Source organism: Panthera leo, chromosome D1 (assembly GCF_018350215.1).
Source record: "Panthera leo isolate Ple1 chromosome D1, P.leo_Ple1_pat1.1, whole genome shotgun sequence".
NCBI lineage: Eukaryota > Metazoa > Chordata > Mammalia > Carnivora > Felidae > Panthera > Panthera leo.
In genome coordinates, this window is record NC_056688.1 from 58,192,059 (window position 1) to 58,217,254 (window position 25,196).

Consider the following 25,196-nt stretch of genomic DNA (forward strand, 5'->3'; position numbering starts at 1 on the left):
TTGTGACAGTCCCCAGTAGGTAAAACGGCAGTACTCGTACCAGTGTGATCGCCCCTCTGGTAATTCCTCATGTGCATGTACACAGTGGTCTGGATTCACCAGCCCCATCCATATTCTCACTCACTGACTGTGGTCCCTGCCCTTACATTTTAGGCAGCTCATAGAAGCACACTGCAGTAAGATCCAACCATTTTAAAATGTCAGAATTCGGGCTGTTACCCTATTAGATCATCATAGCAACCCTAGGAGCAAAGCAGGACAGGGCTGGAGCCTTATTTTTCGTAATTCATAACGAAAAGCTGAGCCCGTTACTGCACTGTCCAGAGTCATGTAGTAAGACAGACACAGAATCCCAACTGGGGCCCAGACCTTGTATCTCTAGGTCCATGCTTATCTGGCCCTATCCCATAGGGTCTGGGAGGAACAGGCTCCCCCTCCCTTTTCCTCCTCCCCATGTCCTACCCCACATCTCCAAAAGCTTGTGTGACCTCGGCCTCTTTTCCCTTAGGGAGCCTACTACACACAGCCGGTGTATGCTGCCCAGCCCCATGTCATCCACCACACCACGGTTGTCCAGCCCAACAGCATTCCCTCTGCCATCTACCCAGCGCCTGTTGCTGCCCCCCGGACCAACGGTGTGGCCATGGGCATGGTGGCCGGCACCACCATGGCAATGTCAGCAGGTGAGGGCAGCATCTATGTCAGTGTCCATCCCCCTTCTCCAGAAACTCATGACAGACTGGAGAACACAGTCATGGAATCGAGTGTCCCATAGCATGAGAAATTGTGTTCTGGGGGTTTCTGGGAATGTTGTCCATAGGGATGAGAAAGATGTCACCGAGGAGGACATACTGAGCTAGACCTTAAAGGGTGAACAGAAGCTGACCAGAGAGATGGAAGAGGGGAGGGCAGTCCAGGTGGAAGGAACATGAGCATAACACGTTCACAGAATGGAAATGGTCCAAGGCCCTTAGAAAAAAGGGGCATGGGTTTGGAAGAGCAGCTGGAGGAGTCAGCAAAGTAAAGTGGGGAGACTCGAATACCTCTAGGTAATGGGGAGCTAGCAAAGGGGTTCAAGCAGAGGAGAGATGGTTTTGGTTTAAACATTCTTGGGCTGCAGGGTGGAGGCACAGTTATATAGGAGAGGCTGGAAGCAGGTAGGTCAGTGGGGAGGCTGTCATTTAGAGGAAAGATGATGGCACTAATACTCTGGTAGCAGCAGGGTTCTAGAAGGGAGTGCACGGGGCTAATGTTATTGAGCAGGCAGAAGCTTAAGCCCCTGTCCAATAATTAATTGTAAGGCATGAGGGACCCCTTTTCCATTTCTGGCTTACTCCAGAAATCACATCAGAGCCCTGCCCTTCAGGAACCCTGAGGATAGGGATGGAGACGACACTGGGAGAGTAAGTTTAGGGAAGTCTCTGGGTGCACGGCGGACATTCAGAAGAAGAGCATGAGATGACAAGAGGGTTGTGGATAACTTTTAGAGACCCAACTTTTAAAGAATCATTTGAGGGAAGAGGGTACAAGGGGTCTAGTGGGCAGGGGGTGAGAATTGGGATTTTATGTGGCCCCCTAATGTAAGGGGTTGTTGAGGCCTCATTCCCTAAATCTGGTTAGCAAGCTATCGAATATCTGCTTGGTGCCAGCCTTCGTTCTGGTCCTGTGGACCAGTTACTGATAGATCAGACCAGAGCCCTGCCTTTAGGAACAGCAGGGCCCATGGGAAATACAACCATATAAACCAACAATTTCCACTCGGTAGATTACAAAAAGCATACAAAGAAGAGTAGAAGGAGGCCACTGAAGATGAGTGATTGACTCTGTCTTGGCATATCAGCAAAATTTTCCCTAACGAGATGAAGCCTGGCAAGGTGGGAGGGGCAGGAAGTTCATGAGCAGGTGGGGGGCCCAGGTTGGGGAGCAGTTGTGTGAAAGACCATGGCTTCATCCTCTTCATCCCAGCACCCTGGGACAGCCTCACTGGGTTTACTCTTCTCTCTGGATGCTCAGGTACCCTGCTGACTGCACCCCAGCACACCGCGATTGGGGCACACCCTGTGTCCATGCCAACATACAGGGCCCAAGGGACCCCTGCGTACAGCTATGTGCCCCCGCACTGGTAAAGCCTGCAGCCCATCCAAGTGAGTGGGGCCTGGGCTGGGAGAGGTAGGAGGATGACCAAATACCAGAACCGCCCCTAGCAAAGCACAGGTGTTGGTAGGGGCCAGTGACAGTTACCAGTTGCTTTCCTGCTCTGAGTTCAGTAATATTACCCTTAATGATAACTGTCACTTTCCATATGTTCTAGATACTTTACGTATGTTATCTCATAATCCTTAGAGCAGCTCTGTGAAACGAGGATTATTAGTTCTGTTTTACTGATAAATGCATAGTTCAACATCACTTAACCAGTAAGAATTAAGCTGGAACTTGAACTCCAGCCCTCTAGTGCTAAATTCTGTGCTCTTTACCTACAGTCTCTAGACTTCCTTTAACTCTGGTCCTCATTCTTCAGATGCAATCTTACCTTAATCAGATGTTGGCGATGGTAGCGGGGGAGGGGGGCGGCTGGAGACCTTGGGCCAACATCCCCCCCACCCACCAGCTTCCTTACTGCCCTCGACTGCTCCTGAGGGACATCAACTTTTAATACCTCTGCCCTACCTCCTGATCTCCCCTACCCTGCACGTCCTCCAGGAGCTCTCGGCACTGGACAGGAAGCAGGCAGCTCCACTAGGGAGGCACAGAGGGCTCCATTTAGGGCTCCCACAGTGAGGGGAGGGGATCCAGTGGCTTCCTGAAATGGCCTGACAGGAATATCATGGTCACTAATGGCTCTCCTCTTCCTTCCTCAGATCTGGAGTCACACATTGTATGCAACTACTCAAGTCTTACACAGGTGCTGGAGCAGTTCCCTAGCAGCACCACCTCTATTTGCAAGAAGAGACAACGGAAGCGCAAGGGTCACTTTATGCATCTTTAACGGTTTTGGTTTTTATTTTTGGTTTTTGTAAAAGCTGCTTTTTCTAATCTCCTGCCTCTCCCCAATGTCTCCTTCTTAGCAGCTACCCTTCCAGCTCTGTCCCCTCCTCCTGACCAAGCACATCCTCTCTGCTCTTCTCTCCTTCCCCAAGCATCCAGTCCCCGGGGATCCTAGTCTAGTGGCAGAGAGCAGGGTTTATTGCAATGGTTCAGCTGAAGGTGTGATTTCCTTTGAAGAGCGTAACACTTGTGGCCCTTGGGTCTAGGGTAGGAACTCAAAGCTGTTGAGCAGGTTACATCTCTGGGAGATTGTTCTTTATTTTTCCGGAGCAAGATTAGTTTAGGACGTTACTATGTCCTGACACAAAGGAAATGTCTTCTGAGAACCATCGCAACAGACCGAGAACAGGACCACCTGAATTAGGTAGGAGTGTTCATAGCAGCTTAATACCCCAGGTGAGAACCTGGGAAAACCAGATTCTTTCTTTGGGAGAACTTGAGGGAGGGTGGGGGGAGGGAGGGCACTGGGGGAAGGAAGAGGGGAGAGAGGTGCTTGCCTGCTGGCTTTGATTTGTAAGGTCTCTCGCCAAATTGTCTGGGCCTGGACCTTCTGATTTGCACAGTGTTGTTAACTGACCTGGCACTTCCTCAAAATGTAATTTTGACCTCAGTCCTGCCAAGCAGCTGCAGGGTGATGGTATCCCAGCCTCCCAAAGCCTTGGAAGGCCAGATGCCCTATGTAATCCAGACCGTGGCCCTTGAGCCCACAGGGACCCACTCTGATGAGATGCTTCCTCCTGATTAGAGTGGGAACCTATGGCATTTCTCTCCCTTCCCTCTGCCCTTCCCAGTGCCAGGGCTCACCAGCCTGTCCGTGGGGCTCTTGGTTATCTTGTGCCATTCACGGCCAAAGTGAAGGAACCACATTCCAGGTGGGTGCTGGCAGCTCTGAAGGTCAGGATAGTGAAGGAAAAGCAATAGCAATAAACATTTCATAGACTCATGGAACTGACGGGACCTTAGCAATCATCTCATCCATTCCCCTGTTTGATAGATGAGGAAGCTGAGGCTCAGAGAAGATGAAAGGACTTCCCTAGATCTTGCAGTAAATTAGCATTAAATGCAGGCTTCCTACCATGGGGCATGTTATCCACAAAAATTTAACTAGGGATGGATTGGCTTGGTTTTGTAGAAATTAAGTCAGCAGCACTCACACCCGGTGAACTCTGGAACAGTCTCTGGGCTTTTGTTTCTGCTCTTTTTCTCCATCGATTCCAAAGCGGGGTTAAAGACTGGGCAGAGGTCACATGGGGGCAAATGGCAGGAACAGAAATTGCAAATGAAGAAATAGCATTTGGAAATTCTGTGAAGACATCTAGAACTTTCGTTCTATACCTGACTCCAGCCCTAGGAGAAGGAGAAAGCGGGCTGGCTGAAAAGGAGGATCTATGCTTTTAGGACAAAAGCCCCTCCTCCTGAAAAGAGAAGGGGACAAGGATGAGGCCCAGGAGGCATGGGCTTTCATGGGAGAAGAGGAACCCCCAAGTCAGGAGTCCAGGCTAGTCTCAGCCAGGAGCCCAGGTTGCCCAGCATTGTCCCCTGCACCCAGCTTTTGGCTGAGCTAGCAGCTCCTGTGTGGGTGGGGGTGCAGGAACATTTTACTGTACAAAATGGGATCATTGATAACATTTGGGACTTTTAAACAACCCTTTTCATTTTAAATTCACATGCACTTGGACATACCCTTACCCCTACCTCCCATGTCTCCCTTAAAGGAGGAAGAAATCAGGAAACTCTTGAGCCAGAAGGACCTCAGAGGTTGTCTGGCATTCCCAGGAGGGCAAAGCCCATCAGCATCCAACCCAGAGCCAGGAGTTGGGGGACCCACCTTCTTGGCTTTCCAGGGAACTGCAGGACCAGTAAGGAGAAACCTAGCTATTCTAAATGGTCTGTTCTAGAGTGCTGATGGGGTTTCATTTTAAAACAACAAAGTTTTCCAGTGTTAATCCATTTTTTGCAGATACCTCCTCCTACTCTCTGGTTTTGTAAGGGTGGGTGAAGGTTGTTCTAGATTATGTCATATGTGTGTGGAAAATGCCAAAATAATACTAATGATAATAATAGGAAACCTTTGCATTTGTCAGGTGCTTCATAGATTTCAGAGCACTTCACAGCCTTTAATTTACTGGCCCTGAGAGAGAGAGAGACGGGGTCAGAGTTATTACACCCATCTAACAAATGAGGAAACTGGTTGTAGAAGAAAAGGGAGCTTGCCAAGGTGAGCAGAATGCTAGCTAGTATCCTAATAGGTTTCCATGTACCCTGCTACCTCTAGGTGGGCTGGGTAGAACCACAGAGAGGAAGTAAAAAGGAGGAGACCTAGGAATGGCCCTGTTGCTTTTGTTCTTCCTATGCCAGTAAGGAAAAACTAACATCTAGTACCTCACAGTTCACAAAGCAATTTCACATCCATCATGTGGCTTAACCCTGTGAAATAGATTATTCCTCCTGTTTGATCCATGAGGAAACTGAGACTTGGGAAAGCAAAGTGATTTGCTCATAAGTGGCAGAGCCACTTGAATCCCAGTTTGTCTGCTTTCCCTCCAGTCTGACTGCACATACAGGCTTGAGGGCTAAAGCATCTATGCTCTGCACCCTTTCTTTGCCCTAGTATGTAATTCCAGATCAAAGACAGGCCCCAAGGCGAAAACAAGGTACAGAAAGGCTGTGGTCTGGAAGAGCCCCAAGTCCAGCACCCTCTTTTCAGTGTGCATGGTGGAGCCCCAGTTCTGCTGGCCTCCCCCTCTTGCTTTGACGGAGATCCACAAGCCTGGCCAAGCTTGGGGAGTCATCGCAAAGGGAACAAGTCCAGGAGAGCAGGGGTAGTAGTAGTGTGCCTCTGGCAGAATGAACATTCGTGGCAGGATCATAGGCATCTTTTGGGAGGCATCTAAAGATACTGGGTGGCCCATTGGTAAAGCTGGACAGAAGGTCAGAGCTGGAAGGGCCCTGTCATTGTTAGGAAGGCCAGCAAGCCAGAGAGGACAAGGAGTGTGCCCACATGACATAGTGAGCTACAGTGCTGGCACCAGCATGCAGACACCTCCACTCCAGTGCCTGCCCCCAGTACCACAAGCTTGGTGGCCAGGGTTAGGGGTACAGGTGGTTTTAGTCACCAGCCAACCCTCTTGGCTTCCCCAACTTGTACCTGACTCCCTTTCCTCATTAGCCTGGGGCCCAGGAATCTGGAGTCTGGAGTGCCCCCCAGTGGTGAGAGCCTGAAACATAACTTTCCTGCCACTTGTGAAAACATTTTTTTCCTCATGAGACGGGACAGTTGCTGTGGCTCTTCTCTCTTGGCAATGACCCTAAAGTGTATATCCCCTTATCTAAATATCGAACAAGGACACACAAACCTATCCACATGTTTTTTTAATGTACAAAGTGCTTTGACATTCATTGATTGCCAAATCCTCATTTTATAGATGGAAAAAACTTAAGTCTTAAAAGGCTTAGGAGACTTGGGGCATGTGGCTGGCTCAGTTGGTAGAGCATGTGACTCTTGATCTCGGTTGTGAGTTCAAGCCCTATGCTGGGCCTAGAGCTTACTTTAAAAAAAAAAAAAAAAATGGCTGAAGAGATTTGCCAAAAGTCATACAGTTAAGAGAAAGAGCTGAGATTTGAACTCTTCAAATCCTCTGCTCTTTCTGCTGGCACCTGCTGGATCTCAGTGGCAGGCATTAAGAAGGGGTGGGCTGCTACCTGTCTGTTCCAAACAGAGGAAGACTCCAAAAGACCTGGGGAGCTCAGTCTTCCCAATTGAGATTTTTTATGAGGGGCCCCGAGGACCCTGACAGCACCAGGAGGATGAAAATTGGCAACAGAAGGCCTAACCTGAACATAACACTTTGGGGTCATGATGCCGAGAGCTGAAGACACATTCAAGGGCAGCCCCCAGGTTTCTGTCCATTGAAAGACCCGTGTCCCAGGGAAGCCTGCATACCCCTTGCTTTCTGACCCTGGAGGGCCTGCCCACTGTCCAAACGCAGTGAGTCGACACTCCCATGGGACCTGATGTAGCCTTGAATGGCCAAAAGCACATGCCTTCAATCCCTGGGCTTGCTTTTCCCATGGGTGAGAACCAGGACCAAGAGAGACACTGTATAGTTCCAAGTTTGAGGTTTACCAATCTCAGCTAGGAATGCTCCTTTGGAGGGGCTTACTCTGTTCTGAGTGGCATTCAGAAATGAATCACATGGAGCATAAAACGCAGGCAGGCCCTTAGTCACCAAGTTCTGGCGTCCTTGTGTAGACAAGATTTAGCCAAGAGCCCCAGTGAGGCCCTGGCTGAGCCAAGCCCGGAGCCCTGCATACCCAATTCCTTGGGTCTGCCTCATGGCCAGAGAAGGAAGGCCTGGAGGACATGGGTCTTGGTCTTTGTGTGGTCTTGGTTATAGCACTCTGGCTGGATTAATCATTTAGGTATCACCATGGCATTTCTTAGTTGCATTTGAGTGAAGATAAATGGAAGCCCTGTTTTTCCACCCTCTGTTCTACCACATCACTACAGAGTGTGCGGTCCCCAGCTGCTTGCCAAGCTCCAGAGTCCAGAGAGGGGCAGGTTAGGCAGTGGAGTGAGCAGGTAGGAGGGGCACAGCCCCAGGGGAATCCAGGCCCAGCCCAACAGCAGAGGAAACTCAACCAGGCTAACATTGAATTCCATTCCTGAGCCTCAGAGATCAAGTTTCCATGGGCATGCCAGGTTGGCTGCAGGGTTTGTCCTTTACCTGTGTTCCCTTCTCCTAGAAAACTTGTTTCTGAAGTTATGTATTACATGGTTCCAGGGCCCAGCCTTCACAATTCCTGCCTGGCAGGCCAGCTTCAACATTCCATAGCCAACTTTGCCTGAGCCAGACTTGGGCCCTGTTCCCTCAGTTTCTCCAATGGTTATTTTCTATCTTGCATGCTGTTGAGTCCAACCCAGTGGCCAAGTGAGGAACACAGGAGTTGGGACTGGCTGCCACAAAACCAGAAAGGGTAACTAGAGCTCTTGCTTCCCTGCGGCTGCATCCATAGTCCCTGGGCATTCATGCTGTGGCGGTGAGGCCCTGGACCCATTGCAGCTCCTGGCAGAGTGGGTACTCTCCTTCCTGAAGAGAACCTATAGAACAGCTTTGCAGATAAGTACCAGCCCATAGGAGTCAAATGGGTGAAATCCTCTTTGGGCCTGACCCCAGCAAGACCAGCATCTCAAGGCTCTAGCCTTCCTCCTCATGCCTGTGAGTCAGGAAAAGAGTGGGATTACCCACAGACCACCTTCTCAAGTCAGCCAGATCGTGTGGATCTATGGTGGGACTCAAGCTCCTCCTTACCCCAAGGGGAGGTAAGGCCAGGCCTCTAGCAACTTGGAGTTGTCTATAATGACCTTTAAAGGCCCAAGGGTCTATCTCCTGACTAAAGGCATTGCATCCCTATATCATATCACATGACAGAGAAACCTGTTCTCGTGGCATGTAACATCCCTGTGAGAGCATTGTATATGATTTTGTATTTTTTAATTCATTTTAATCTACAGGTTGGAATCTAATTTTTAAATTTTATTGGAACTCACATTTTAAAAAGAAAAGCATTTAAAATAATAATAATAAACCTTTGACCGGTGTCTTCCAAGTAGTTTGATCAAAGAACTTATCAGTGTTTTCAAAACACAGCCTGGAGTGTAAAGATTGGAAAGCCCCGTGGCCTCGCCTTGTGTGTATGAAGTGTAAATCTGGTTTTGTTTTGTTGTTTTGGATTCTTTTGGGTTTTTGTTTCATTTTGTTTTGAAGATCAGATAGTGATCACTCTGAAAGATTGAAGCCAAGAATTTGTAACTATGATATTTACTGTAAGCTGTAGAACATTCAATAACTATTAAAAGAAAAAAAAGTTTCCAAAAAAAAAAAAAAAAAAAAAGTCCGGGGTGACCAGACTGGTGGTTCTTGGGGCAGGGAGACACCACCTCTTAGGCCAGTGAGTCCCCTGGGTTGTTCCCCAAGCTGATGCTAACCTTGTTTTCACCAGTCAGGTAATGACTATGCTGCATCTCCCCTCAGGCATAGCAGGGCTTCCTTGGGATTCAGTTGAGGGGTCTGGGAAGTGACCATCAGCACCTGGACTAATTGAGGTGTGTGATACACGGCCAGGAGGTCATAAATGATGAAGGCTGCCATCTTCCAAGGCTCACCGTGTGGCCAGCGCTGTGCTTTATGTTTGCTAGTTCTCAAAATCCTCACAGCAGGATGGGAGGCGAGCCCTATTTATTAACCCTGCCCTCAAAACAGAGCAGCCAAGGAGGGTAAGTACCTTGGCCAAGGTCACAGAGCCGTGAGATTCAGAGTCGGAGCTCACACTTGGCCAGGCCCCACATTCCCCTGCCCACCCCAGAGGAGGCAGTGTCTGTGTTTGCTTAAAGGGAGAGTTTGTCAGCTGGGAAACCAAGGGAAGAAGGAGCTTACAGGTTTGTAGTCACAGAAGGACAGTCGAGGGAGGTTATGTGGTCTCCACCCAAATGGTCAACAACTGTCCGTTTTCCATCCTAAATCTCTGCCTCCTCCTCCCTCTGGGCAAAGCCACTGCCCTAGTCCAGGCCCAGGCTTCTTTCCCTTGTCATTGTAGCCACCATTGCCTCCCAGGGCCTGGCCCCCAAATCCTGATGCTCCTATAGCCTGTCAAGTATTTCAGCCTCCTCAACTAGAGAAAAAACTAAGGCCCCAAGAGGCTCACTGACCTGGCTCACACTAGAGCTGTAATTGGACTTCAGGATATACTCCTAACTCTCCAGCCCTTGCTACCAACCCATGCCCTGTGCCTCTGCAGCATGCTCCCCAGTTTCCCTCCTGTCCTCACCTCACAGGAGACTCATTCTCCCTCCCTTGCAGTGGAAAGCTCTTATGTGTGGGGGCTGAGGGCACCTCTGGCCACAGACTTTGCTGGGCTGTGTCACAGCAGTTTCGCCAGAGCAGGAAAGGGATTTTCCAGGGACTCAGTTCCAGGTCACAATGGCAGGGCTGAGGACCAGGAGCAGACAGGGAGGTGGAGATCTGGGCCCCATACTCACAATTTTGGTCCTTGGGGTGAGGGGTGGAATAAGGAAAGGTCAGACTCAGAACTTCCCTCAGCCCAGCGCCCCAGTCTGTCCTCTGGCTCCCAGGGCTGCCAAGATTCAGAGGGACAAGCCAGGAAAACTTTCAGATGAGGGTGGGGGCCCTGAAGGCCAAGGGTATTGGATATACCCGTACCTGATCCCTCAGCAATGCATCCCATCCTTTTAGGGACAGGTGAAGAAATTTAGGCCAGAGTCCTACTTTGACCTTCCAGCAAGCAAAAAATGGGGTGCCGGGGTTGGGGGGGTGGGGGCTGGCAGGCAGTGCTGGAGAAGAGCTGTGCTTATTACCCCAGGGCCCAGCACCAAGGTGAAGGTTATCTCTTACCTGGCCTGGGAAGCCAGACCCAGCCTCAGTCTCCACAGCAAGAGGGCGTTTAGAGTCCCCAGTCCAGCCTTCCCCTGGGAAAGGAGGCTGGAGAGTGGGAGGGACCCAACTCCCACCCCGTCTCTTGCTTTCTCATCATCTTGGTGTGTCATCATAAGTCCTGGGTGAAGTGGGGTTGGTTGGCTCAGGGGACAGCCAAGTTTGAGAAGCCAAATCTTGACATGCAGCTAAGAGTTGGCAAATAGGGACACCAAGTGGACCCTGGTAGTCCAAGGGAACATTTCCTTGGGAGCACGGATGATGCACTAGGCCCCTACAATGAACAACCTGTTTTAGACTTTGGCAACCCATGGTGCTCCAGAAAATTCCTCCTGATGTACAGCCTGTCTCTTTCCCTCCTCTCTCCTAGAACAGGGAAAGCTTTGTTTCCTAGGCCCTAGGAAGTCCCCTCCCTTTCCTACACACCTCAGAAGCCTCAGAAAGAGAAGCCTGGGCCCTGGAGAGGCAAGAAAGAGGCAGGGAGAGATCAAATCTCAAGGCATGTCTGCCCAGCTTCTCTGGGCAGGAGTTTTCTGTGCTAACTGGGCCAGGTCCATGGCTTCTGCACAGGAGAAAGGCCTCTGCCCACAGACAAGATGGTGATCTCACTTTGCCATCCTGCTGTGGCCCCAGCCTTAGGGAGCCCTGGCCGGGTTGGGCAGGGGTCTGGGAGTAGGAGTAGTGGCACCTGTGGCCTCAGGGGAGCAGCAAGAGCAAACATGAGCTGGGCCTTCTGGAGTCCCATCCTGACCAGCCGCCTTCATCCAGGAGGTCTGGGACTCCCACAGGCTGTCCCTTTCCACACTTCCCCAGACTCCACCAAACATCAGTATCCGGTTCTTCAGCCCCTCTTTGGGACTCTCCCATTAGCATTTAAACGTGTCCCCTCCTTCCACCTTTAAAAAATATACCAATACCTAGAGAGCCCAGAATTAAAAACCTTACCTCCCTGGGGCCCAAGTCCCTACCAGTATCGCCTGTCACAATCTGGCTTCTGTGGGGAGCTCAATCCAATCAGACCTCGTCCTGTTCTCACCATGTCCACGAACCAAGGACTGCTGCAGTCCTGACCCTGTGGCAGCACCTGGCCTTGTGGACCATCCTGCCCCTCACTCCCCTTCCCTCACTTGCAGGACACTGCAGTTCCCTGGTCTCCTTCCCACCTCCTTGGCAGCGCCTCTGGGGCAGCCCAAGAGTCTGCCCTGAGCCCTCTTTCCTGGTCCAGTCCTGGTGCAAATGCCTACTTGAGTGCTTCTAAATATTCCTGTAGCCCAGGTCGGTCTCTCGAGCACTTCAGGCCTTCACATTCCAGACGCCCAGGGGGCTGTATCACAGCTGTCTCCTGGGCTCCTCCTCCGGTTTCCCCACCCAGCTGGCCCTAATCTGTTGACCCACATCTTGTTACCAAGTCCTAGCAGTTCCATCTTAGGAATCTTAGATCCTGCCCCCCACACCCTGGCTTCCACCACCTCTTGCCTGGACAGCTGCGACAGTTTCCATGCAGAATTCCTGCTCCACCCTCCACGCTGTGACCAAGAGCAAGCTGACCAGCTCCCCTTCCTAAATGCCTTAGAGGTTCCTTGGCATCTCTGGCAGAAGACTGATGGCTTCCAAGAGCACGTGTAGCTGTCTTCTGCCCACACCCAATCCAGTCTCCACACCTGTCACCTTCAACTTCCAGCTTCTCCAGTTCCTCGTAGTTCCCCTGGGCCTTTGCACATGCTGTTCTCTCTCTGCAGACCACGTTTCCCTTTCCCACGTTCTCCAGCTCCCAACAGGTCTGACCCCATCCATCTCCCAGGCTCCACTTCTTCTAGAGCTGTGCTGTCCAAGATAGGAGCCACTAGCCGCATGTGGCTATTGAGCCCTTGAATATGCTAGTTCTTATTAAGATGTGCTTTAAGTGTAAAATACCAGATTTCAAAACAAAAAAATTAGTGGTTCATGCATAATTTTTATACTGACTTTATATTGAAATGAAAATACTTTAGTTATACTGGCTTAAATACATTATTGATACTAAGCTTATCTTTTTCTTACTTTTAAAAATGCGGCTATTAGAAAATTTTAAATTACATATCTGGTACATACTATATATATCTATTGGACAGCACTACCTCTAGGGGCTTCAGTGAGAACCTGATGAAGTGAGGGGCCTCCTCCAGCCCCACTTCACCCGCTGTCCCCATGCCTACCTGCCACAGAGCCAACACTGCGAGGGGAGGGATGGCCTGTCCCACACACAGTACCTGACACACAGCTATTTGGTGAATGGCCAGATGACCTGGGAAGAGTCACAGGGAAAGAAGCTCTTCATGACACGACTTTCCCACCTTTTATTATCCAATAAATGGATGGGAATAGAGACAAAGACAGGACAACAGCAAAGTTTCAATAAATAAGAGAAACAGGGATGGCAGTGGGGCCCATGCCTGCACGACCCCACATAAATAACCAGGTTGCTGAGCCAGAGTGGACATAGGGACTGGGCTGGGCAGTCGCCCGCACTGCCCAGGCTGGGGGACAGACACCAACACCACAGGGACACACAAACCACTGAGGCCAGGGGCACCTTACCAGCCCCTCACCCACACCTCTCCCCAAAAGCTCCTGAGATCTTGGGGTGGCTATGCAGGCTGGCACCTTGTACTACAGCCCTGCCCAGGTCAAGACTGTGGTACCATTTTCAATAAAAACAGCAGGGTGGGGAGCAGATACATGCATTAAGCCCCTTCTTATAGACAGAGCCAGGGATGGGCCGCCCCATGGGGGCCTGAAGGCAGAGGCCTTAGAAGCCGCAAAAATGGGGCCAGATAAAGCTACTAATGGGAGGGGTGGCAAGGAGTCAGGCTCTCCCCTCACATGACCCGGGCCAGAACCTGCCAAGTAACTGGAGAAGCCCTGCGCCCTGAGATGCCTTTCTTTTCCCACTTCATAGTCAGAAGAATTATAACCAGGTGATGGCCAGGGACTTGCCCATGGTTAGAGCCTGGGAACTCAAGTCTCCAGCCCATGGCTTTTTGTTGCTCCTTCCCTTTACTGGGCCCACTAGAAGAGGCAGGAGAGGTCCGTACTAGGGCCCTGTACAGAGGCAAGGGCAGCTAATTACCAAGGTGTGGGGCCAGGAGCACCAGGCAGAGGGCCCCTCCCCACCAGGCCAAGGCCTTGCCACTTAGTGGTACAGAGGATCCTGCAGGGTCCCAGGATCTGGCCAGGCTAGGGCACAGGGCATCCTTCAGAGAAAAAACTGGGTGGCAGGGACAGGGGAGGGGCTCTCAACCTGCTCCTGCACACAGCACCTGCCAGCTGGCCTGCCTTCTCACTGGGGCGGACGCTCCCACCTCCAGGCCTTGGCCTTTGCTGTTCTGTCTGCTGGGCCATTACTTCTTGGTCCTCACACGCCCAGCTGCAGCTCTACCTCCTCCAGGAAGCCTTCAGAACCTCCTAGGGCAGGGCTGCCATGTTCTCAGATGAGATAGACCATCAGATGACCAGGTTGCTCTCATTTAGCCGGACCACATAGCGGTTCTCCTGGGGGACAAGGTGAGGGGTCAGAGTGGAGTCAGGGGCTTCTGTACTCCCTGCCCAGGGCCCCCTGAACCTCCACCCCCACCCTATTTGCAGTCAGGGTCGGCCCAGGTGCCAACTGACACTTTCCCCTCTAGCCCTCACCTCAGCCTTGTTCTCTGCTGGGGGCTTCAGCCACTTAGTATGGCTTCCGCCACTTCCCAGCAGTGCCTGCTGCTCAGTGGGGAGGCCAGGTTGTGGGGAGCCAGGGAGAGCACCCCCTGAGGGCCCAGCCTCTGTGACAGTCTTCACTTCAGAGGCCGCTGAACTTGACCGTTGCTCAGGAATTCGGGCCACTCGGAACCTGTGGTGGTGGAGTGAGGAGTGGTGGTGTGATGATTCCATTAAAGACAGAACCACAGGTCTAGAAAGGGCAACACCCGCAGGATCCCACACCAACTTCATGGATCGGAGTCTGAGCCCTTCCTATGCCCTCCCACCCACAGATGAGCTCCCAACCACTCTCAACGCTGCAGGTAAACACTCCTGTGGCCTGAGGGGCCCAAGGTGTGATGGAGGCCAGGACCCTGCCCTGGCGCCCAAGGGCTCATGTGAGACACAGCATAGCTGGAAGATCTGACTTCTCTCTGACAACCCTCCTTCTGCCCAGAGAGGCATACTGAGGCCAGAGAGGGACCAGTCACCAAGCAGGATGTTTAGGGCTCAAATAGGGCCCTGTCTCTCCCACCCTGGCTGTAATGTCTCTCCCCGACCCTCCAGTATCTATGCCCACCTCACCTGCCCACAGACAAGATGGTGATCTCGCCCTGGCGTCCTGCCTTGGCCCCAGCCTTGGGAGCCCTGGCCGGGTTGGGCAGGAGTCTGGGAGTAGGAGTAGTGGCAGCTGCGGCCTCAGGGGACAGCAGCACCTCAGGCCACTTCTTCTGGCTACAGCGGGAGCAGCAGGGGCCAGAGAGTGAAGCCAGGCCCTGCACGGTGTGGAGGTGATGGCGATGTGGGCAGACGTGTGGCATGCTGGGGGGACCCGGCGGCAGCCTACAGCGAGCACAGGGGGAAGTGGTCACTAGGGCAGGCCAGCGCCAGCGGGTCCCAGGAGGTAATAAAGGGGAATCGTGAACATGAAAGGGAACATACCCAAGTGGTGAATCCCCAAGGAAGCAGGCTGATTATCTGTGGGTTTGGATCACCTGCCCACTCACCTGGGTACGGGCCTGTGGCTGGTCTGCACCAGCTGTTTGCTGTGATACTCCTTCAGCAGCTCCTCCAGGGCCGCGGCATTCTCTGTTGGGCAGCTGTGGTCAGAACCCAGCTCTGGGCCACAAAGGGGTGCTCCCCGTGCACCCATACCCCACCCCACCCCAGGCCTCGTGCCTTTTCCTCCACCCCTCAGCCACACTGATGAGAGAGGGCCAGGCTGGCCCCAGGTGTCTCGGTGGGAGGGGCGGAGCAGAGAGGAGACCATCCTCTCCCCGGCATGGGGATGGGGTCAGACCTCCCCTCACCTTTCTTCTCGGTGATCAGGCGTACTAGGACCCCAATGGTGTCCTCATTGGCGTCCTCAGCCCGGTAGGCGGGGTTGATCCCTGTGGAAGAAAAGCAACAGCCATGGTCCTGGGGGAGTGGAGGGTTGATTGGGGGGGACGGGGGGGGGGGGGGGGGGGGGGGGCGGGCGGCGCTCCAGACTTGACTCCAGATTTAACAGCTATGCCAAGATGTGGCAGCAGAGGGCACCGCAGGCCTTCCTGTGAGTTGTGCTGCAAGCCTGGGTGTTGATGCAGTGGTGGCACTCCAGGCCTCAGCTTAGGCTCTGCAAGCTCATTATCACTGCTCCCTGCAATTGGAGGGTGAGGGGGGCCACCCCTTCTGGGGCCTATCATCTCCCCTGCACAGCCTCAGGTAGCTGTGGGCTGTCTCCCTGCCCAGAACCCTGGACAGTTCTCGGGCACACTCTGTCATGCCGGGCTTATCACACTTCCCCACACACCACCCTGTCCATATGTCTAACTGAGGGCCCTCAGGGCCCAAACCTCAAGAGTGTGAGAACAGGCCACGTAATCAATCCTGGGCCAGTGGCAAACAGCTCTTAGGACTTGCACCCAGGCAGCAGCCAACAGCTGAAGGAGAACCTAGGCTAGGAGAAAACAAGTGCAGTCCCAGACAAAATGGCCTGAGCTGCCATCTTCCTGCCTGCCTAAAGCCCCTGTGCACTTCCTGTCCCTGCCAGCCTGCAGCGTCAGGAGCTGGGAAGGGCTCTGGCCAGTCCCGGGCAGCCTGTGGCACAGGCATGGGAAGCACCGGTTCGATCTTAACTTTGGCCGCAAGGCTCTGTGGGTAGTGTGTGTGCATGGGGGGGCCCTGCCCTATTGGCCTTCAAGGGACGGTGCAGGGAAGAAAAAAGGGGCCCAGGACCCGGGGGTGGGGGGAACACATCTCTCCCTCTGGTTCCAGGACTCCTAACTCAAACCATGGCCTGGAGCTGAAACCTGAGCCCCTCGTGGGGTCTGCCAAGGACAGCTGCCCTGCCAGCCACTCAGGTCAGAGGTCAACCTGAGAAGGCAGTCCGACCCTTGAACCATATACATACAACTGCAGTCCCCAAAGAGTTCAGATCCCTACAGCCTGACAGGGCCTCACCCAGGACCAGAATCCCACTGAAGCCACTTGCCCTCTGCTCTGCCCCCGTCACCACCTCAGGCCACTTCACCTTTCCTTCTACTCTGTCACTTCACACGGTCTCCTCTGCAGCCGCACGCACACCTCCAGGAAGCCCTCCTGGTTAGCCCTCTGCAGGTCCCTCCCTGTCAGTCCCTCTAGGCCAACAGGTTCCCTTGCACAGCCGCCAGGCTGAGCTGGGCTGAGCTAGACCCTACCCTCTGGCCTCCCCACTCAAGACCCCAGGCTGAGCCTCACCGCTGCCTCCACCTCCAGGGCCGGGCCCAACCTCCTTGTGGGCCGTGCAGTGGTAGCCTTTCCGCTTGAGCAGGTTGCACACCAGGATGCCCAGCAGCCCCATGAGGCAGAAGACAGGCACGATGGCAATAACCGCATACTGGGCAGCTGTCTCCTCAGGGCCACCTGCCCGCGTGCCATTCCCAAGCTGCCGCGTATCCCCAGCACTGCTGGCCCCTGCTGCCACCTCCACACCACGTCGGGCCCGTCGTCCCCGCTCTGAGCACCACAGAGGATGGAGGCATGGAGGAAAGATGGAGGCAGAGAGGCCCAGGGCCTGGGTTAAATGGGAGGGGGGTGGGGGCACGAATGTGTCCAGAGCCGCCTACTGCCCACTCCACCGTGCTGGGGAGGCAAAGGCCAACTCACCCCTACTTGTTCTTGGCCATCTTATCAGCCTGAGCAAGGCCTCCTCAGACCTCAGGACAGCCAGACCCTCAGCCCCCTGTCCACCCCTCATTCTGGGGTGAACACAGTACCTAAGCACATGCCTGGGCCTGTGGACACCGGATCCCACCCCCCACGACTGGCCGATGAATTAGTTTCCTCAGAAAGTGACTAACAACAAGCGAGAGGTGTGTGCGCGTGTATGTGTGAGTGTGCGCTCACACGCATCTTCATGTGTCTCTCTTTGAGGGGAAGAGGACAGGGGACAGGCAGGGTGTTAGCTCCTCACGGCCTCAAGCCATGGCTGCCACCTGCCGGATGGGTCCTGCCACCCAGAAACGAGGAGAGCAGACACTGCCAGCAGAACAATTGAACACGTGTTGCCGGACGCCCTCTGGCTGCGCACCCTTCCCTGGGCTCAGGCAAGCTCACCGGACCCCCACCAGTCCTGCCCCCGATCTGTCACTCACCATAACAGCTGCGAGTACCCAGAGGTGTCCAGGAGCACGGCTGACAGGAGACAAGGGGGACCCCTGAAGTGGCAAACCACCTGCAAAGAGAGAAGACATCACTAAGGCCTAAAAACTATCCTTAAGAGAGGCTCCTGCCAGGCACACTCACTGGTCCTGACCCCTCCCATTTCACAGATGGGAAGACAGGCCTGCTCAGGGGGTGGGTGAGGCTGGGACCCTAGGACCCAAAGTCCTGGTCACCTCGCCATGAGCCCTCAAGTCCCACCCCATGGCTCACCCAGGCTGGCAGTCTCCACATAGGGTGTCTCGAGTCGCTGTGCCTGCCTGGGCCTCCAGCCTCCCTCGAGGGCTGCAGCGAGCGTGGGGTTGGCATGGGCCAGGGCCCCATGAAGCAGAGAAAGTGCCGGGGGGACAGGACCTGCATAATGTGCCCTGCCCCAGGTCCTGTGGGAGGGAAAGGATGAGAACAAAGCCGGGAGCCAGGTCTGGGGAACCCGCCCCTGGCCCTCAACAGTCTTCCCAGGACAGGGCAGCTCACCAGGCTGGGCTCCTCCCCAGGTGGGCACCGCCAAAGGGTCCTTGATGTTGGAGTGGCCAGAGGCCAGCGCAGCAGCTGGAAGAACAGCAGGCAGGACACACTGAGAGAGCAGAAAGTGCTGGGATATGGCATCTCTGGGGCCATCTATCCACCACCCACTTCCTAATGTCTCAGGAGTGGGGACCACTGACCACACAGGGCCAGCCCCCAGGTTTCAGTGACCTTCTCTAACCTCAATCCCTCCTGTTCCGAGTAAAACCTGCCTGTCCCATACCTGCTGCATCACCACTGCCTAGGTAGAAAGAAAACCACATCGGCTTCTGGAAAGTGCTGGAAAACCCCAGACGGAGCCAGATCAGGATCTCAAGCCCTTGGGTCCCTGAGTCACATCCATTCCAGCTAATCAGGACGATAAAGAGGAAATGCTTCCGAATTCCTCTCTCAAGTTCTGTCTCCCTTCCTGTGGCTGTGGCCCCGCCACCACGGCTGGGCCTGTTGTTAACCAGGCCCTGTTCATCATCCCTGGGGCCAAGTCTGCAGCCAGTGCTTCCTGTTCTGGGCCCTCAGCAGAGTCTTTGGGACAACTTCCTCCATGACCTCTCCACACAAGGCCGGTCAGCTCACACTCCTGCACCCACACGGGGCGGGCTACACCTCAAGGAAGGGATCTCAACTGGCCTCCCCCAGCACATTCCACTGACAGCTCCCTCTGCACCCCACTCCAGGAATGAACTATCTGCCCTGAATCCCTCCTGCTGCGGGCAGATTTCCCCCCCCCCCCCTCCAAACCTGTCCTCCAATTTGGCCCAACTTGGGGTAACAAGCACAGAATAGAGCCAGCTGCCCTGGAGGGCAGAAGGAATGTCACACAGGAGGCTCTGGGACCCTCCCCAGGCCCCAGCCCTGGCTCCCAACATCTGCCAAGCCCTAGGAGGACTCCTGCACCAAGAGCCACACAGGCCAGGAGGTGTTTCCTAGGGTTGGACTGCCTCAATTTGCAAAGGAAGAGGTGTGTAACCAACCCTAGCATGGCAGCCAGCGTGTGGTTCCTGAACTCAGAAGGGCTGGGGTGCAGGGTTCAGTACTCCCAGGTCCCATCCCCAACTCACCACAAAAAGGCAGGACAGGGGCCAGTGTGGCAGGCTCAGCTTCATCCTCGGGCCCCAGGAGTCACCAGCCTACAACACACATGGAGGGAAGGCTCAGCAGGAGATGGGAAAAGGCAGGCAGCTGCTGTCCTCCCAGCACTGTTTCCAGGACAAGACTGGATGGGAATTTGCAAGGTATTGCTGGGCAGGCAACACTGGGGTGGTTTGGCCTACACTCACCGCACCTCCCCCTTCCCCCACAAACCTGGGTAGAGATGGGGGGTGCCCTGTCTGGGGCCGGCCTCCCAGGGCAGCAGAGGAGGGGGACAGAGGGCTCTGCCAGGCTTGGGGGACTTCCCGGAGGAGGAAGGGCTTCCTTTCCCTTCCATAAATAGCCATGTGCATGGGGACATGGCAGGGGGGCCCTGGGAGGAAGGAAGTGTGCAGCAGCAGTCCTGGGGGTGGGGGCTGAGAGGGCCTGCAATCCCCCCATGCCCAGACTCTGCACCTCATTTCCAGCTCCCAGGCTCCTGCCACTTGGACCTCCTGTGGGCCTGGCCCCTTGGCTTCTCTGCCTTCACTCTTGCTGTTTCTGCTCCAAGGAAGGTACTTTCCCTCAGCCATCAAAGCCAAATACGAAGGCATCTCTGTCCAGAAGCTTCTCGAGATTTCGTTTTCCCCTCACAGCCGGGATCAAAGCGCCTGCATGTCTCCCTACTCACTGCCCCCCATCACAGTCCCAGTCCCACCACAAGTCCCACTCCCCAGTGGCCAGTCTTCTCCACCGAAGGATGTGGAAGGACATGTCCAACACTGGGAGAGGTGTGACTGCATCTCTGGGTCAAGAGCAGACCTCCTGCTGTCATAGCAACCAGTGTTCAGCCTTCTGTCCTCTCTCTCAGGCACCTACCACTGTGTGTCGGGCATTGCCCTTGGCGCAGGAAACAGAAGAAGACAGACACTGTCCCTATCCTCAGAGAGTTCCCATCCCTGTTGACCATACCAATGGTCAACAGATGAACAGGGAAATGCCCCCCTGCCAGACAGCGGGAAGTGCCAACAAACCATGAGGCAGGGTGAGGGCGCCGCATGGGATGGCCGCTGGCCTGAGGCTGAGCACCCAGGCTCCAAGCATGGGGTCCTCTGGAGAAAAGCCTCCAGCCAGTAGGCAGGTTGGAAGAGCAGGAAGGAGGATTCAGTTTAGATAAATGGGACTGTAGCAAAACAAGAGAGTTCCATCACTTATTTCCAGGAGACCTGCCTTCCGGCTCAGGAGGGTGAAGGAAGCTGGATTTGTCAGGCCTCAGCCACAGGCCATATAGCTTCTGACCCCCAAGGGGCAGCCAAGCCACTGGCCCAGGGCCCCCAGCAGATTGAGGGGACCCTACCCGGAGCCCCGTGCTGCCCGATACCAAGTCTGGTGGGAGAAGCGCTGCCTGCCGTAAACCCCAGGTCATATGAGAGCCCCTCGGGGGCACAGGTGGCCTGGCCTTCCCACGTGGAAAAGGAGCCAGAGGAAACTGATCCCCCTACACAGACCTCGGTGGCAGCAGCCAGGGGTTCGAATTACACCACAAGGGAGGGGGAGGGGCGGCAGGCACAACATCCTCGGGACTCTCCAAGTCACTCTTGGCCCAAGGCCAGCTAAGGGGAAAACCTAGGACAGGAGAAGGTCGGGCCACAGCATAAAGGCCACACCCTGGTTGTCTGTACCCAACAGGTAGCATACTCAGACCCATTCCCCCACTTGTCCCCTCCTCTAATTTGGTCACAAGTCTTCCTTTCCAGTTTCTGGCCCAAGGTGTCCCTTCCCCTGCCCAGGCCGAGCTCCCACTCAAGCCCTGCCCCCCCACGAAGATCCTTCTTCATAGGATCTAATCCACGGACTTGACCACAAGCCCAAGGCCTCAGGCTGACCCCACAGGGGCTGGACCAGGGGTGAAAAGAGGCACAACAGCCACAGAGGAGAGGACCCCAGTCCCACTCCTGGCCCTGACTGGCACCTGCTGGGTAACCTGAACCCACAGTGAGGGGCTGTACAGCTGCTCACCTCCAGGCCGATGGGGAACCGTGATCTTGAGACTTCCAGGAGGAAAGTCTTCCAGGGGTCCAAAGCCAGCAAGGGCCCACTCAGGCATATTCACAGACACTTGCCGCCTAGCGCCCTGACGCCTTCTAATTACGTGCCTTCTAATTACCCCAAACTGGTACTTACTCCAGTCTGGCTGCCGGAGTCTGCTTACAGCTGCACTCCCAGCCCCTTCACTCAGCTAGATTGAGCCCCCGATGAACCTGTCCGGTCAGGCGGCCCATGGTAGGCCACCCAGAACCCCCTCCGTGTACACACAGGGCAGCACCTGCCGCTCTGACCTGCCCCTCGGCACCCCCTGTCCCACCAGGACTCCAGCATCTCTAAGCCTGGAGTCCTGAAATCTTGACTGAAAAGCAAGTTCGGATCAAAGTCCCTCAGCTGGCTGAGTGTCCGTGAAGGCTCCATCCCCACCTCTCTGCCTAGTCCTAAGGCCAGGAAGTCAGTGACCTTCCAAGGCCTCCAGAGAGCCTCCTGGAAGAAGGCTGTCAAGGTGGCTGAGCAGACCCAGGCCCACAGCAGGGAGCCTCCTCTCAGGGCCCAGTGCTCCAGACAGAGGAGAAACACCCAACAGGGCCCCAGGGGCAGAGGAGGAAGTAAGCCTAGAGGCCGCTCCTCCCAGAAGTCTAACCTGGGCCTGTCCCCATTGCCACCAACTCCCTGTGGGACCGGAGCCCCTGCTACACCTTGCTGGGTCTCAGTATCTTCATCTGCAAGATGGGGATATTTGTCTCCCAGGGCAAGACCGTGATTAGGTTTAAATGAGGTAACAAGCCTAAGGAAGGTCTTGTGATTTCCTCCCCATCACTCCCTTCTTTCCCTCTGCACCTTGGCTCAGGTTTGTAATTAAGTATTTGTTTGCTTACTTGTTCAGCGCTGCTCCCCCTACCCCACCCCGACAGCAGCAAGGGCAGGGATGTCTGTCTCATTCACCACAAAGCCCTCCCCCAGCAGTGTCTGGAGCGGGAGGCCTCCACAAAACAGGTTGAGGGGGAGCAAGCTTCCTAACATGCAACCCACCCCCATCTCCAAAAATGCCCAAACAATTAGAACCAGAAATTCCCTGGAAGAAAACCAACTAACCAGGGCAGCAGAGCCCCAGGGACATGCAGCCCTGGAGGCCTCAGAGAAAGAGGAAGCTGTGACACCACCCAGGTCTCCACAGCTTCCCCTTTCCCAGAACTGAAGCTTTGTAGGGTCATGAGGCCCCAGCCTGGGGCCCTCCTCTGCACTTACTCTCCAACCTCAATCTGGCCTCCTACTGAAGCTCCACTGAATCCCCAAGGGTCCTTGCCCTTGGCCTCCAGTTCAGCCCCACCTGCAGCCTAGGCATCCTTACACTGGGATCTGGCCCTTGCCCCTTCCCCCAGCCATTCTGAGCTTCTTTCACTCCCCTACACTTGCCTCTCCTACCCAGAAACCCTTCCCATCACCTGGCCAATACCTACTCTTCCTTCAGAGCTCAGCTCAAGGCCCCTCACCTCCTCCTGGAAGCCCCCCACCGCTACCTTCCCTTACACAGTCATCATCCACATGTAACCTACCCGGCCCCTTCCCCACAACCTGTGTGCCCAGTGCGCAGCACAGGGCCAGGGCCCTGGTAAGTGGGTAGATATATGCTGAACTGGGGATGGGATGGGTTTGAAGGAGGGGGCAGGGATCAGGAGAGCACCTAGGTTCTGTCAAGGCTGGGTGGGCCAGAGACCAGGATCTCCGTTAAGGAGCCCAGAGGCTGGGGTTAGGCGGGAGGGGGGAGGGGGGGGGAGTTGAAACTGGATCTGAACCCCTGGGCTAACTTGGGGAGAATCAGTCTGCCTTGCTCTGCTCCTCAACTGGTTCTGTGGCTGTGGACACCCCCGCTCCCATCAAGACAGAGGGCTGCTGTGAGGCTAAGAGAATTCACCTTAAACATGCAGCACAAGGCCTGGCACACAGAAGGAGCCCTCAGTAAGCATTCGCCATGCCTCCGTTTCCCCATGTATAAATTATGGAGCAGGGAATGACACACACTTGACAAGCAGGTGTGAGGTACAAAAGAGATTCTTCTCTATGCTTGGCCCAGAGCCTGTACACAGGAGGTGCTGAATTAGCCATGGTGAGGCTCTGGGAGGTAGGGGGGTATAAGAAGGGAGAGAGGTCTGGAAAGATAGGTGGGCACAGCCCAGGTCACACCAAGACTTGGATGCAAACTGAGAAGCCTGCACTGCCTTAAGGGCCTGTGGGAGACTTGAAGGGTTAGTGGGCAGAGGAGAGGTATGGAACAATTTGCCTCTCAGAGGGCTTCCTGGGCTGCCTGCCAAGAAGGCTGGACTGGGGAGACAGAGGTGAGAGGCAGGTCCCCACCTGGAGCAGAGGGTGGGAGGCAGGTACTTGTGTTTCCCAGCGGTGGCTCTAGGGCCTGCGGACCTCCCTGCAGCCTTCAGAGGCTAGAGCTGCCAGGAAACACAGCTGGGCACAGGCCTTCCTTGACCACTCGAGGCGGCAAGACAAAGGCCGCCCACCAATAGTTAGAAATCCAGGTTAGTGAGGAACCCAGTGGTTCCCTGGCAACTGGAGCTGAAGTAGGGCGGTGTCCACAGTGGGTAGCGGTGAGGGCAGCTAGGCATGCCTCCTTTCCATCCTCCACCCTCACGGGGAAGGCAACTGGCCCTCATTCCCTCGGGCCAGGCCCTCAGTTGCCCCTACTCCTTAGGAGTATCCCTGTTTCACACCTGGGTAAACTGAGGCCACGGGAGATCACTTGAATGGGTCACACAGCCAGTGTGTGGTGATGCAGGGGCCCAGGTCTGTCTGATTCTGCCTCCTACCTCACTCCTGACCCCTCTTAATCCTAGAGCCTAGCTTAGGGTCCAGCATATAGCAGATAGTCTCTGAGTGTTTACCAACCAGATGGCAGAGGCTAGGGAGGTAGTGGCATACAGAAGGGGCTCACTGAGAGGCTATTACAAAGCACCCAAGCAGGCCCCAGGGAAGGAGGTACTGCCCCCATTCCTGGGGGTCTCTAGGGTTTGCCTCCACCCACACTAACTTGCATATTGCCCTATGTACCAGCTCCTGTGGGAAAAGGCAGTGGCACCTTTGAGAAGCAGGAAGCCCAGGGAAGGCTGGGAATTCCCAGGGGGTTGAATAGCAAGTCCCAGGGTGGAGCCCAGCTCCTCAGGCTGCTGACAGGCTGGGGGCCTAGAGTTGTGCAGAGGCTATGTCAGGGCCACTCAGTGGGAAGGGCACCCCCGTTCCCAGCCCAGCCTTGGGCAGCCTTGGTCTCCCGGGCACAACCCTTGGGTGATGACTCCATGCGTGTGAACCCCAAATCCCACACCAGGGCACACCAGACAGCAGCTGCTCCCCGACCCACCCCGGGGGCTGGGCATGTTTCTGTCCCTCAGACCTCCAGGCTGCCCCCTGGCCTGCACTTCAGAGGCTCGGGGAAGTGATGGGGGCAGGTGGGGCTGAGGGAGCTAATTGGCCCTTGAGGCTAAGAAAAGGGCTGAGGTGGCCAGACTGGGCCAGCCCTGCTCCTCCCAGTCTGGTGCAGTTCAGCTGCAAACCCGATCCCTTACCTGAGCTGAGTCTGGGGCTAGGGGAGGGGGGCACTAAACCAGACAGTCATCTCTGGGGCAGAGCTGGGCCTCCCCAAACCCCCTAAGC

The 25,196-nt window shown here is 54.8% G+C and overlaps 2 protein-coding genes across 8 annotated transcripts in view; one reads left to right on the plus strand and one right to left on the minus strand.

The window, feature by feature from the left end:
- FAM168A (family with sequence similarity 168 member A) overlaps positions 1 to 3,033 on the plus strand; it is a 235,585-nt gene extending 232,552 nt beyond the window's left edge. For all 7 annotated transcript variants that reach the window (XM_042904870.1, XM_042904869.1, XM_042904868.1 and 4 more), the window contains 3 exons: positions 509 to 683; positions 2,014 to 2,144; positions 2,859 to 3,033. In XM_042904870.1, the coding sequence (XP_042760804.1) occupies positions 509 to 683; positions 2,014 to 2,126 (288 nt within the window). In that variant the 3' untranslated portion in view covers positions 2,127 to 2,144; positions 2,859 to 3,033. The remainder of the gene's footprint in view (positions 1 to 508; positions 684 to 2,013; positions 2,145 to 2,858) is intronic.
- A 9,595-nt stretch (positions 3,034 to 12,628) lies between these two features.
- RELT (RELT TNF receptor) lies at positions 12,629 to 23,284 on the minus strand. The gene is given in 12 exon segments (XM_042904866.1): positions 12,629 to 14,027; positions 14,169 to 14,367; positions 14,802 to 15,059; positions 15,224 to 15,305; positions 15,527 to 15,607; positions 16,935 to 17,192; positions 17,831 to 17,910; positions 18,111 to 18,277; positions 18,372 to 18,446; positions 19,481 to 19,549; positions 21,510 to 21,570; positions 21,572 to 23,284. Coding segments are annotated over 12 exon segments (1,404 nt in total). The 5' UTR covers positions 21,598 to 23,284; the 3' UTR covers positions 12,629 to 13,979.
- Between the last annotated feature and the right edge of the window lie 1,912 nt (positions 23,285 to 25,196).